This window comes from Pelodiscus sinensis, chromosome 6, assembly GCF_052426305.1.
Source record: "Pelodiscus sinensis isolate ZL-2025 chromosome 6, ASM5242630v1, whole genome shotgun sequence".
Classification (NCBI taxonomy): domain Eukaryota; kingdom Metazoa; phylum Chordata; order Testudines; family Trionychidae; genus Pelodiscus; species Pelodiscus sinensis.
In genome coordinates this window covers 119,722,948-119,736,670 of record NC_143057.1, presented here as the reverse complement: position 1 = coordinate 119,736,670, position 13,723 = coordinate 119,722,948, and the positions used below count along the sequence as shown (strand labels likewise).

The 13,723-nt window shown below is 45.3% G+C and overlaps 1 protein-coding gene across 1 annotated transcript in view; it reads right to left on the bottom strand.

Annotated features, from left to right (window-relative positions):
- Nucleotides 1-1,439: 1,439 nt before the first annotated feature.
- Nucleotides 1,440-13,723, bottom strand: part of PSTPIP2 (proline-serine-threonine phosphatase interacting protein 2) — a 61,994-nt gene continuing 49,710 nt past the window's right edge. The window contains exons 7-15 of the mRNA XM_006136773.5: nucleotides 13,515-13,613; nucleotides 12,969-13,014; nucleotides 11,838-11,917; nucleotides 7,721-7,819; nucleotides 6,937-7,033; nucleotides 6,201-6,285; nucleotides 5,223-5,257; nucleotides 4,540-4,597; nucleotides 1,440-2,511 (exon numbers count right to left, since the gene is read on the bottom strand). Coding sequence (XP_006136835.2) covers nucleotides 4,548-4,597; nucleotides 5,223-5,257; nucleotides 6,201-6,285; nucleotides 6,937-7,033; nucleotides 7,721-7,819; nucleotides 11,838-11,917; nucleotides 12,969-13,014; nucleotides 13,515-13,613 — 591 coding nt within the window. The 3' untranslated portion in view covers nucleotides 1,440-2,511; nucleotides 4,540-4,547. The remainder of the gene's footprint in view (nucleotides 2,512-4,539; nucleotides 4,598-5,222; nucleotides 5,258-6,200; nucleotides 6,286-6,936; nucleotides 7,034-7,720; nucleotides 7,820-11,837; nucleotides 11,918-12,968; nucleotides 13,015-13,514; nucleotides 13,614-13,723) is intronic.

Here is a 13,723-nt window from a genome sequence, read left to right as displayed (position 1 = left end):
CCTCTATATAAATCCATTATATGCCCACATCTTGAATACTATGTGCAGATGTGGTTGCTTCATCTCAAAAAAGGTATCTTGGCATTGGAAAAAGTTCAGAAAAGAGCAACAAAATTATTAGGGGTATGGAACAGTTGCCATATGACCATGTTCTAATACAGAATCATCCCTGTTGCTCTAGAACAAGAAATTAAAACATGCGGGCTGTGTCTAGACTGGCAAGCTGCTTTTGCGGAAAAACTTGCCAGCTGTCTACACTGGCCGCTTGAATTTCCGCAAGAACACTGGCGATCTCATGTATGAAATCAGTGCTTCTTGCGGAAATACTATGCTGCTCCTGTTCAGGCAAAAGTCCTTTTGTGCAAAACCTTTTGCGCAAAAGGGCCAGTGCAGACAGCTCAGATCTGTTTTGCGCAAAAAAGCCCCGATCGCGAAACCGTGCCAATCTAGACGGTCTTTTCCGCAAATGCTTTTAAAGGAAAACTTTTCAGTTAAAAGCATTTGCGGAAAATCATGCGTCTAGACATAGCCATAGTGTCTTGAACCAAGAGGTGTATGCAGACGTGCAGACTCATTGTCGGTGCACCTGTGTTGGAGTAGCAGACAGGTAACAGTCAATGGATATAGACATGAAGTTTGGGGATGTTTTGGTTAGGAAATGAGCTTTACAGCAGCAGCCAGGCTAGTTTGTGCTTTATGAGAAACTAGAAGATTTGCCTGGCATTGCTCCGGTCCTTCAAATCAAATAAGTTTTGTTTTTCTTCATTTACATCATTGTTCTAGGATGGGGTTGAGGTTCAATATGCAGGCTGCCCCAGGGAGAGAGGACTACTCCATCCCTCTCTCACGGCAGCGGTTGGCGGCTAGCGGGAAAGCACTTCTCCATGGCTGCAATAGCTGCAGCAGACACAGCCAGGGGGAGGGATGCATGTCCTCTGGCTGCGGGACAGGCAAGCACAAAGACAACTCTAAAATATATAGTAGATAGCCATCCCTTTCTCCACCCCTGCCAGCCTAATGGGGTTATACTGTCCCGGTACTTATCTCTAGCCCCTTGCTGCCATCTGTGGTCATTCTGCAATATAACTATCTCTCCTACTAGTCTCCTCCCTTTTCATTTTATGAGAAACAATCCAATTCCAGGCACATCCCATTGTCCTGGTACCACCAAACCCTTACCTTGCTTTATAAAGTTATGATAAAAGAAAGCTGCATAACCAATTTGGTGGTCCTAGCTCTTACCATTTAGGAGGAGTTCTAGAACAAATGGACACACAGACAGAAACATAAATATATAGTAGACTGAAGACCCAAATCCCACACCATTGATAACAAATGGGAACTCTGCTATAGATTTCAATGAGAAGCAGGATCAGACTCTAAATAGTAGGAGGAGGTATGCGGAGATAAAAGTACGGGAGATAGAAAAAGGCAATAAGAAAGTATTATTTCTTTTATTTTCAAGCTTGTTGGACAGTGGAACTCAAAAGATACAAGATGCAGCTGACAGTGTCCTTGAATTGTTGCTTCAGGGAGTTGAACAGCGGCAAGCCCTACCTCCTGGATATGCCTCACTAGAGGGCCAGTTCATGTCCGTCAAATATTCACAAAGAATGGAGGAATCACCAGCACCAGGAATGGGGGAGTTATCTGCCAGGATGGTTTTGTATTGTGCTGTTATGCCACAGCAGAACCAGGAAAGGGAGAACAGTAATTACTGAAGGGCCATAACTTGTTCACCTTCTTCTAAGAACTCATACTGAAGTCAATGGACTATTCTTGCAATCCAAACAGGCTCCTGAAGCATGACAGAGACAGGATATGAATCAACTTCTTCCCACATCATTGTGTAGCCTGGAGCAAATGCACGGTAGAGCCAAATAAATACCTCTCGAGTTCTAACCTTCAGCCTGTCCATGAGTAAGCAGTCTAACGAGCACTCCTGTAATTAGAGCTAGGATACGATCTTAAACAGCCTTGTGAAAATCCAGCATAACAAACCAAAACCTTTCTCCATCTCTGTGGAGAAAATCCAGTATGCCCAAAGCACTGCATAGGATTCCCACTGTGAAGTCTCAGTTGTCATGGTGAGAAGAGATTTTTTGTTGTTGTTTTTAAATTCGATAGAATCTTCCAGTAGTTGAGGTTTGCACATCACAAAGAAGTGTCATCAATACCAGAACACAAGCACCTCCTGTTGATATGGGAAATTCCACTGGACTAGTGAATATTATTCAGAGTCAATGTCCTCCTTCCTGACCTTGAAAATGAGACCTCAATCTATGTAGTTTGTCACCATAAAGGAAGCGGGATCTAGTTGAATTGTGTGCGGAGCCTCCACACATACCAAAAAGTTACCCTAGAGTTTCAAAAAAAAAATTTTTTAAAGAAGAAATAGTTCCACTCTCTGTCTCCGTGTCTGGCGCAGAAATTGCAACTGAATACACGGTCTCTGATGGGCCGATCAGGCAACTAATTTCTTCAATTCAGTGGCAAGCAGCTCTGAGAAGCCTGGAGAAATGGATAGAATTTTAAGAGTCAATATTTCAGTGGAAGAAAAACAGAATTAAACATAATGATGGAAAGAAAAGTAGCCTGCTAGGTCACCCAGTCCTTCTCTCAGCCCATGCAGGCTTGTTGCACTACAGCACTATGTAGTAGGGATGTTAAACATCGGTTAACTGAAAAGTCGAGTAACCTCATGAATTCTTATCAGTTAGTCGACTATTCTATAGTCCCCAGGGGGCAGGGCCAGCAGCCAGTGTGCTCCAGGGCCCCACTCCCGAGAAGCCTCCTGCCACTCCACGCTGCTGCCTCTGTATCAGAAGCAGCAGCACGGGGTGCTAGGCAGGAGATGGTCCTCAGTTTAAAAATCAACTCCCCTCATAGACTGGCTTCCTGTTGCCCTGTGCTGCTGCCTCTGATAAAGAGGCAGAAACATGAGATGGCAGTAGTGTTAAAGGGACTCTAATGTTCATAATGTTTATAGTGCAATTGTTGTGTACAGAATTTGGGTAAGGTGCACACTTAAAATGGCGATTGTCATCAGTGACTGGAAAACAAAATGGAGTTTGTGGACAGTTGAACTTTGGCCTTTTCCTACCTTAAGTGTTTGCACTTGTTACTAAAATTGCACCTGGCACACTAGAACTGTGCCCACGACACTCAATCTTTGCACCCAACACTCGTGCCAGTTTCCCGCCAAAGAAAAGATAAAAGTGCCACACCCTGTGAGAGTGTGCACACGCCTTTTATCAGTGATCTGTGAGGACAGCTCCTGTCAGGCCTTGGGACTTGTTCATCGTCCATCGCCTGTGCAGAAGGGTCAGGATCCAGAGATGTCTCTGCACCAGTCACCTCAGCCTGTCACTTCCAACCAGGATTACATTTCTGTGGTGAAGACCCAGTAAGGACTGTAATCTGTGCCACCATTTACCATCATCACCACGCTTTGGTTCCTGTGGTGAACGCTTGGGGTTCCGAGGGAACACTTGCTGTTCTTCCCCAAGGGCTAACCGCAGCCTAAGGGTCAAGGTAGCAAGCACTGCTTTTACTATCAGCGTGAATTCTGTAACGTATACCTACCCTTATTTGTACCGGGAATCTTTCTATCTTCTTTCTCTTCCGTTTTTGGGGTGGAGGTTGGGATTGTTGGTTGTGGTTTTGGATTTGTTTCATGCAAGCGTCATCCTAAATTTCTACAATTCCTGTTTAACTTTAATCTGGACACTGAGTTTTCTTGTGAGGAAAAATTACCGGTGACAGATACGGTGTCGGGGGATCTCCCTTCTGGTAACCAGAGCACTTAACAGTTTCGATCAGATCCTTATCCTAAATTCTAAATTAATTCAAAAGATTCTACTTGTTACGGAGACTCTGGGGTAACGGTAGCCCCAGTCTAGGGTGGTGTCTGAGCTCCCGGACCCAGCATGAGCCAGAACTGAGCTGGGCTACCTGCCCACCCAGCTCCTAATATACTTTCAATGCAGAGCCACAGCAGAGGTAGGTCCTGGACCCGTCGCTAGCCAGCACTGAGCCAGGCTGCTGGTCAGCCTGCTAAAAAATGTACTGGGGGAGAGGGGGAGAAATGTGTGTTTAACTGATAAGCAAAAGCTTATCAGTTAATCCAGTACACGATTACATCCCTATTATGTAGTGCTTTATTAGTGCAGTTTTTAAAATGCCAAATGATAGGACTTCCAATGCTTTCCATGACAGACTATTCCACAATTTTCCTGGATAGTCAGAGTATGTTTTCTTTCTAACTGTCTCTCCTAAATAGATAACTGTCCTGTACTCTGGATTTGTCTGCCCAGTGTATCATGCACTAACTGGGCCACACAGACCATAGCATACACTGACATAGTACTGTTTGAAACCAGGCTACATTAACATGCACTAGGGAACGCTGGGTACATACCAGCTGTGTCTCCACAGAGCACTTAGTGCCCACCACACTGGTAAGGACCAGATCCTACACCTTACTGGTCTGGACTAATGCAGACCCCAAGCAATCCCTTTCACAATTAAAATACTTACAGCTCATGCTAGTGATGTATTAAACTGTACCCATCAATTGTAGCGTAATCGGGGTCACCTGTAAAATAGAGATCACAATAAGAACAGTTAATTGTTACCCGCACTTTCTTCAGTCAAGTGCTCAGAGCTGTATGGCTGGTATCAATAGTATTACAGTGGGTTTTTACAGATGAGAAAAACAGGAGCAGAGAAAGAAAATGCTTGATCTAGGCCCGCAATTGGGAAGTAACGGAGCCCCGAGCTTCTGAGTCCCAGACTAACACACGATACACTAGGCCACACTGCAAATAATAAAATGAATGCTTTCCAAGTAGAGAAGGACCCAAGCTTCAGCTTTCAAGACCAGATCTTAGCTTTCTTAAAGTTCAGGACCATCCATAACCAGGACTTTGATTTGAACATCTTGCTGGATGAAATCAGTGGTAAAATGTGGACTTCAATAGAGCCATGATACCGGCCTTTATTTCTAACAGGAGCTTACAGGTATCTGAAACAACGTTTTTAGAGCTATCAGTGGCTAGAGTGATCTGGGGGAACATGAGAATCAGGCAAGATCGCCAATATTTATATGGGTGCGGAATGACAGGCCAAACTTGCAAAACCTGCGAAAATTTAAATATAAAGAGCATTGTGCATTAAAATGCTTGAAAACATGGTTTCTAGAATGACTTGGTGTAACTCACCTGGCTCACTCACAGGGATTGGTAATGGCCCTCTCCTGCACAAAAAACAAACAACACTCATCTCCTTGTTGCTAAATGATTTGGGTTCTTTTATATTATTTAATCCTTTCCCAGGTGTGCTTGGCATTTCCTGAAGACTTTGAATGCCAAGAACTTTGGGTGTTTGGGGTTTGCAAAGTTCGTGTTTCAAAATATGCTGTTATTTATTAATCTCCTTTAATGTCATTAGCAACCAACAAGACACAAGAACCAGATAGCACTTGTCCCATTAGAGCTAGGATTCTGTGGTGTGGTGGGAAGAAAATTGGTGGCTTCCCAAAGCCCTTCACAGTTTGAATCATCGCAAATGGGGCATCATTTAGACAGCTCAATATTCCCAACCAAATCACCAAAGAGTCATTATTGCAACTGACTCCTCTACCGCCTTCTGCTGCAAAGAAGCCATGGATATTAGTCTTCAGGGAACAGCAGAGAGGACAAGGATGTTCTCAGATCCTTTTTTCTCCCCACCACAAACCTGTCCTTCATTGACACCAGCATTCCCAACTTTGGTCAGCAGATTCCTTTGCTCTCTCCATCTCCCAGTGCAGCGGATTTAGATTACTCTGCACGTGGGCATGTGCTCTTAGATGACCCAGCCTTCCAAGACAGACAAAATGGGGCGAAGGGAGCCATACAAGGAATCCAGGAAGTTTCCAGCAGCAGGGATGGGCTAGGGAGCAAAGGTGGTGGCAAACCAGTGCAAAGAGATCAGAGGGTTTCCGGAAATAGAGTGAGACTCAATCCAAGTAAAATTCCCAACCTGTCCTGTCTTCCTGCTGTACATATACTCCTAGTCCCCACCAACTTCTATGGGACCCTGAAAGAGCCCAAGACCCAAACAATTCTGAAAGACTTAAAAGAAGCATTTTAACCTATAGATTCCCAATAGCCAGGCTATTACTTTTATTATGTGTGTGTTGGGTTGTTTTTTCTTACCTCCCTATGACAGGTGCGGGGGCATGATTTCTTGTTGGAGCTGCTTTTCTTTGTGAGTTATAGTAATTTTCATAGACCACAGGAGCTGGGGGTGGAAATAGAAATTAATTGTAAGCTATAGTGCTTCTATGAGTGGCTGGCATGCAATGAACAGCATCACATCTGCAAAATAGAAGATGTATGTTCCTTCCTCACGTCCATCCCTTCCCCCCTCAAGAAGCTGAATTCTTAGAAGCCAAAGCCTATAGAAATGAGGGCAAGTCTACACTTACTGGGAGATTGGTGCTGCAGTGACTGATCCTCCAGGATGTAGCAAAGACCTGCTAAATCAACCACTGATTTCTCTCTCTCTCTCTCGTTGACTCCAGTACTCCGCCAGAATGAGAAGCATAAGTCAACAGGACCCCACACAGTGGAGGCTCTGCGGCCACTCAACCTAAGGTATGTCGACTCCAGCTACATTCCTCAAATAACTAGAGTTGTGTAGCATAAGTTGACTTTGCCACGTAGCGTACACCTGTCCTGAGTCGGAGTTCTCTTCCGGGACTGGTGGCCATTGCTTTCTAGTGCCAGGATGCCCCTCTAAAAACAGGCTTCATTTGAAACTAGCATAGAACCAGTATCATCAAGCATGCTTGCTTTCTGTACCAAGCTTTGTTTAATACTACCTATACACTTGCTAGAGCTGAAAAGCTGGTATCTGTGCTGCTTAGAAAAATCTACATCAAGCAGTTACCTGGGCGCATGCTTCCTGTTTTACGGAAATTTACGAAATATTCAATATCCCTCTCAATGCTGCACATTTCTAGATTCCTACGGATTTCTTCATACTTCTGTTTAAAAAAAAAAAAGTTATTTTTTTTAAAAAGCATAAAGTGCAGAAACAAAAATTAATTCGTCTTCCTGGGAGGAGAAAGAATGTAATTTGAAGCAGCAAAATAAGTGTTAATAATACAAGAGGCAAGGAGTGAAATGCTTAACCCCATTAAAAGAAAGAGCAGCTTTTCCATTGACTTCATAGGAGCCAGGATTTCTCAAATCCTGTTCCTACTATTCATACCCTCTGCTCCTTGTTTCCCGCCCATTTCCTTTTTTTTTTTTTTTTTTCCTTCCCCACCTCTTCCTTCTCCCCTATTCATTTTGGGTCTGCACATCCTAAACTCAAAACTTCAGTCATCTGAAGAAGTGGGCTGTGCCCACGAAAGCTCATGATACCATCCACATGTTTTGTTAGTCTATAAAGTGCTACCAGACCATTTGTTGTTTAAGTTTATCCTGTACAGACTAACTCGGCTACCCCTTGAAGCTATTGACTGGGTGTTCATTACTGCTATCTGCTGGATTGTCTATGCAAGTATCAATAGAGCAAAAGATGTGCACAGATTACCCGACCTCAGCTAGCTGGAATTCAGCAACCGCAGGCAGCAATAGCAGTGAAAACATAGCAATGCAAGTGAAGAACCTTCCCTTTCTGCTCAGCAAATAACTAAGGCCCTTTAACCCTTTTTTGTTTGACCTACCTCATCGCTCTGGACGCATTGCTGAGAGAGCAGGTTAACGTGCAGCCACAGCGCATTGCGGAAGTAGTTTATCCGTTCACACTCCTGGGTCTCAAAGAACTGCAGAAATATAGGGGAGGCAAGTCAGAGCATGTTACCAAAATAAGAGCAGCCTCACTCCTAGCCAGCTGGGATTAATCTTGGAAGTTAAAGGAGATGAAGTACATGGTCTAAGCCACCTCCCTGCCAATCCAGGTTTGATCCCTACTGTATCCATACTAATGCTTTGTCTAGTCCTGTTTTCAGATGTTCTAAACCAGAGTTCGGGAATCTACTGCCCTTGGGCCGGATCCAGCCCCTGGCTTGCTTTGATCTGGCCTGTGGCAAGGCTGAGAGCTTCTACCTGCCATGGAGTGAGCCAGTACTCATGCTCCAACTCCCCAGCAAGTCTCCAAGCACTGGCACATTCCCTCTCCCACCCCCCTGCTAGCAAGGTGAGTATCTCAGTCTTGGGGGAGGGGTTGCTTCTCATTTAGGGGGCCAGGTCAACGAGGGGTTGGGGTTGGTTTTTGCTTCCCACTTGGGAGCCAGGTCAATAAGGTTGTTTATTGCTTCTCATTTATGTGTAGCCCCCAACTGATTTTTATGTGGGTCAGTGGCCCCGACCAAAAATAAAGGCTCCCACTTCTATTCTTAACAATGATTTAACCTTCAGTCAAACTGAATTCTTCTTGGCATTTTGGCTGAGTCTACCCTACCCTCATAAGGGGCTGGCCTTGGTCTCATGAGTGTGTTCCATCTCTAATGGCTCCCATCCTTTCTTCTTTAAGAAAAATAGATCAACAGCCAGCAACAGCAAACTGATATTCTTTCTTACTATTCCCTTTGGGTGTGTCTAGACTACATGCCTCCTTCGACGGAGGCATGTAGATTAGCCAGATCGGAAGAGGGAAATGAAGCCGCGATTAAAATAATCGCGGCTTCATTTAAATTTAAATGGCTGCCCCGATCTGCCGATCAGCTGTTTGTCGGCAGATCGGGGGAGTCTGGACGCGATGCCCCGACAAAGAAGCCTTTCTTCATCGACACAGGTAAACCTGGTTTCACGAGGCTTACCTGTGTCGATGAAGAAAGGCTTCTTAGTCGGGGCATCGCGTCCAGACTCCCCCGATCTGCCGACAAACAGCTGATCGGCAGATCGGGGCAGCCATTTAAATTTAAATGAAGCCGCGATTATTTTAATCGCGGCTTCATTTCCCTCTTCCGATCTGGCTAATCTACATGCCTCCGTCGAAGGAGGCATGTAGTCTAGACACACCCTTTGATACCACTACATCCATGATCACCAACCCGTCGATCGCGATCGACTGGTCAATCCTGGGAGCTCAACCAGTCCATCGCAAGGCTTCTGGGGGGGTCCCCCTTGTTGCCCCCCACACTCAAGAGGAACCCCTCGCTGATGCTAACTCCAGGGACAATGGAGGTAACGTGGGCTTCCTGCAGGGTGGAGGGAGTTCTGCAGCTGCACACCAGGTCCCAGAAATGTGCGAGCTGTTCTTCCCCCCTCCCCAAACAGTCGGCACGCCAGTCCATCGTGCGCTGTAGACTTTATTCCCTTGCTGCCTTCCTGTGTGGGGGGGAGGGAGGAAAGGGAATGGGAGTCTGGGACCATGCCAGCTCCAACTGCTCAGGCAGCACGCGCTGCCACGAGGGAGTGGAGGAGCAAGGTGCACGCTGGCCGAGCAGCTGGAGCTGGCGCAGTCCAGGACTCTCCCAGCACCCGCGCCCCCCCAGGAAGGCAGCAGGGGAAGAAAGTCCCTGGTGCGTGATAAACCAGCGTTTCAGGTACCATGCTGCTGTTTGGGGGACAGGAGAGCAGCCTGCACACTTCCTGGGCCTGGGCACGCAGCTGCAGGATCCCCAGGTGCCGGTCTGTCCCCTCCCCCCCCCAAGCCCCCACAAGTACCCTGTCCCCTGCCCCAGAACCCATTGGCACCCTGTCCCTTGCCACCACCAGCATAGCTGGGGCCACATTAGCGAGGCTTGAGGAGTTTCGAGAGGATGTGTTTTTGTATCTCACTTATGGGGCCTCGACTGACTTTTCTGTGGGTCAGTGACCCCTGACTCAAAACAGGTTCCCCACCCCTCTCATAAATGAAGACAATGCTGAAACCTTCTGTGTTTGACATAATATTTAGAAATGAAGCCTGGCCAACAAGTCCCCAACTGGGGCCAAGCCCTCATCTGGCCACAGCATCGTAATACTCCAGTACCTCCCACCCCGACCCCAAATCTGAGCCTATCATACACTGGAACCCTCTGTCCTGAGCCTCTCACATCCCCAAACTCCTGCACCCCCATATCCTTGGGCCACAACACACTTGCACCATTCACACACTGCAAATCTGTGTCCTGAGCCCATCATACTCCTAACCTCCCTGCCCTGAGCTCCTCACACAACCCAACCCAAACCCCTGCACCCTCACATCCTCAAGCCTATGGCTTGCTCAGCATCCCCAACCCTCCACCTGAGCCCAACACTCCCCACCCTGGAGCCCACTCTGAGCCAGCATCCCTTTCTCCACCTCCTCCTGCATCCAAATCCCTCCCAGAGCTTGCACCTCTCACCTTTTCCCACACCCAAATCCCTCATTCCCACCCCAGAGCCCACACCTCCTGTCTCAACCCAGTGAGGGTACGGCTAGACTACAGGAGTTTTTCCCGCAAACAACCTCTTTTGGCAGCCCCTGTATTCCTCATTCCACGAGGATTAAAGGGGCTTCCAAAAGAAGGGGTTTTCCCGACATTTGGCCCACTCTAGACGGGCCAAACATCAGAAAAATCTCTTTCAACAGAAGGATAAAAAAAAAAAGCAGCAGTGTAGCCGCACCCTGAGAGTATATAAGGGCTGGAGAAAGGGGAACCGAGAGGGCAGGGCCTCAAGGAAAGGGTGGTGTCTTGGGGAAGGGATGGGGTAGATCTTGGCTTGTCCTGACATTTAAAAAGTGATCTTGGGTGTTAAAAGGTTGGAAACCATGGTGTTAGACCAAGATCACCATCAGCATACATGCAGGCAGGTAATTCCATTTTAAGAAGACAACGCAAACTGGAAGAACGAACAGCAATATTTTCAGGAGTCAGCACTGTTGGGAATGGGCTGATCTGAATGAATAGTTACTCCCTTTTAGAATATTTTTTAACCCTGAGATCACAGAGCACTTTACCAAAGGAGGTCAGTATCATCAATCCTATTTTACAGATGGGAAACCGAGGCATGGAGAGATGGTGACACATGCCCAAGGTTAGCCAGTGTCAGGGAAGGGAATGCAACCCAGCTGCTCTGTCTGGAACAGGAGTGTGACCAATAGCAAATGTGATGTATTGATGCTTAAGCAAATGCAACAGTATCATAGGTGCGCCAGAAACCTCAAGACAAATTCCTTGCTGAACAAAGCAACTGCTTATTCCTGTCACCTTTGTACTGTCCCTGAGACTTGAAGGCACTCGGCAGGTGATATTTTACCTTATATTCCAAACCCCCTCAGCCAGGATTCACCTCTCACTTAGACTGGTACGAAATCAGGAATAGCTCTACACTGGCGTAACATGTGTCAGCAAGAGGAGAATCAGACCTTTTGCTTTTAAAGCACCACATGCATTATAGTAAGGGGGGGACGGAGGGTGGCACCAGACTGAGAATCATATCTGATTACTATCCGCACAACTGCCAAGAAAGCGTGTGTCACTTTGGGCAAATTATTTCATCTCCCTCAGCCTATCCAGCATTGTAGTAAATAATCTAGGGTTTCATCCAGTAGATGGCAGCACACTATGAATAAACAAGCCAGTGCAAAAACAAACAAACAAACAAACAAAACCAAAACAAAACAAACCAAAAACAACAGCCCCCACTATTTTGCATTCTGATAATTTTATGACTTTGTATCCAGAAGCCAAGAGCCAACATGCAAATTTAACTGGAAAGTGTCTTAAAGTTTTACCAATAAGGTACGGTAAGGTAAGATGTAGTCCCTCACTAGCATTGGGATTTCATTTCCTTTGCTGCCGATCTCAAAACCAAAAAGTGTTCCAGTATTAAAGAACCTACATTATCTCTAGGGTGTACGGCTGCTTTTACCTCACAGGCTTTGGTGTGTTCATTCTGCCATTCTTCCCTGATCTTCTCAAGCGCACCAACATTCATCTGATATGTCCTGTCTGGTAGGGAAACCCAACAACAGTTTGATCACATGTGTAACACACAGGTCAGGATGCATGAAAGACGTAGGTAAACAATTCTAAACACTGTAATCAGAATATGTTGGACTGTAGATTTAATTTGGGTCTAGAGATGTGAAATGAGTTTCAAACTCATTTCAAAAGGAGCAAATTGTGTAATTACAACACAGACACACTTTCACCTAGAAAAGCTAATCTATTTCAATCCGTTCTAAGCAGCAGCTGCTCTTAATTATTAAAAGAAAATAATCAAATATAAATAGAATATTTTAATTATATTATCTCATACTTGGACATGACAGAGCTGTAGTGAATTTTAAAGTACTACTACTACTGATGGGTCATGCAATAATTCAATAAAAATATTCAAAAATTCAACATGCTAAATGATATTTTGAAATTCCAAAATGAAATACAATTTCAAACACAAAAAAATTCCCGAACTGAAACTTTCCAGAAATTGTATTTGAAATTTCCCAAACAGATCTGTTTTCATATTGTTAGAATAAAAAAAAATTCTGAGGTGTTGACATTTTCTGCAAACCAGAAACTCCAATTTTCAAACAGTTCTAGTGCAGACCATGCCACAGAAACAAAACTCTGACATTTTCCAAGACAAACATGTTCCAAAATGGAAGTATTTTTATTTCAAACTATTTTTTTTTCCTGCTGGAATATGTGTCACAACTGAATAACTTATGTCAAAATTATTCCAAATTTGACAAAAATAGCATTTGACACACACAAAAAAGTTTCTACTGAACATTTCCTACCAGCTCCAAATGGGCCATTGTCTCATCACAAGGAGACAATGAGCCATCATGACAGGATATGACCTCTTGGGGAAGGTTTATCCAGCAGGTAACTATGTGACCCGCTGTTTTGGGAAAGGGAGGTCTAAAACATTCACCCCAATAGACCATTCCTGTAATGCATTCTCCTGCAGTCATCCCTAACTCATAGCCCCCAGCATGTCCCAACTCCTTCCTCCCCCCAAATGTAACAGATACCCCATGTTATCAGCACTCACCAGAATCCTCCAGAGCTGACTTGCTCTGAGCCAACTTTACAAACAGCTGAAGGAAAAAAAAAAAAAAAGATAAAGGGGCCATTGTGAGGCAGCAGCTCAACCTACAAATGCTGCAGAGAAACTAAGGTTGGACATCATTTCTACCCTCCAAATCCATCCTTAACCAGAGGTGATGAAGTTAAACCACCAACCCAGAATTTTATCCCTGAGGCTTGTGTTCACAATTCTTCACCAGTGGCTCAAATCTCCTATGCTGGCTGTCAGCCATCAGGCCTTCAGATAGCTGCCAAGCAACCAGAAACACCTCTGAACTCCGGTCGATTCTCCTACCAGAGCCTCGGTGCAGGGAACAAGGGCGGTCCTGTGCAAATCCAACTGCAGGGTCAGGGTCCTTGTTTGGCAGGTTTCTTAGAAACGGCAGCCACTATCTTGAGTTCTAAAAGGGTATTTTTTTCCTGGAGGTGATTTAATTGATGAAACCTGTTGATGGAACAGTACTTAAAGCAGCCCAGGAAAAATGTCTTCTGTTCTCCCTCCATCGGTTACCTTTTCTTGTTGCTTTTGTGTTACAAGATTTGCATTGCGGTGCACAGCCTGTTCTGCTTCATCTTTATCCCTGCATCGCTGCTCATACAGCCTCTTTGCCTAGGAGAGAGGTGTGTGTATATAAGTGAGTGGGAACTGCAACACAAACATGGCCACTAAACTGTTGGATCAAATCCTGCACTCAAGTTAAACCAAGTCAACTCTAGGAT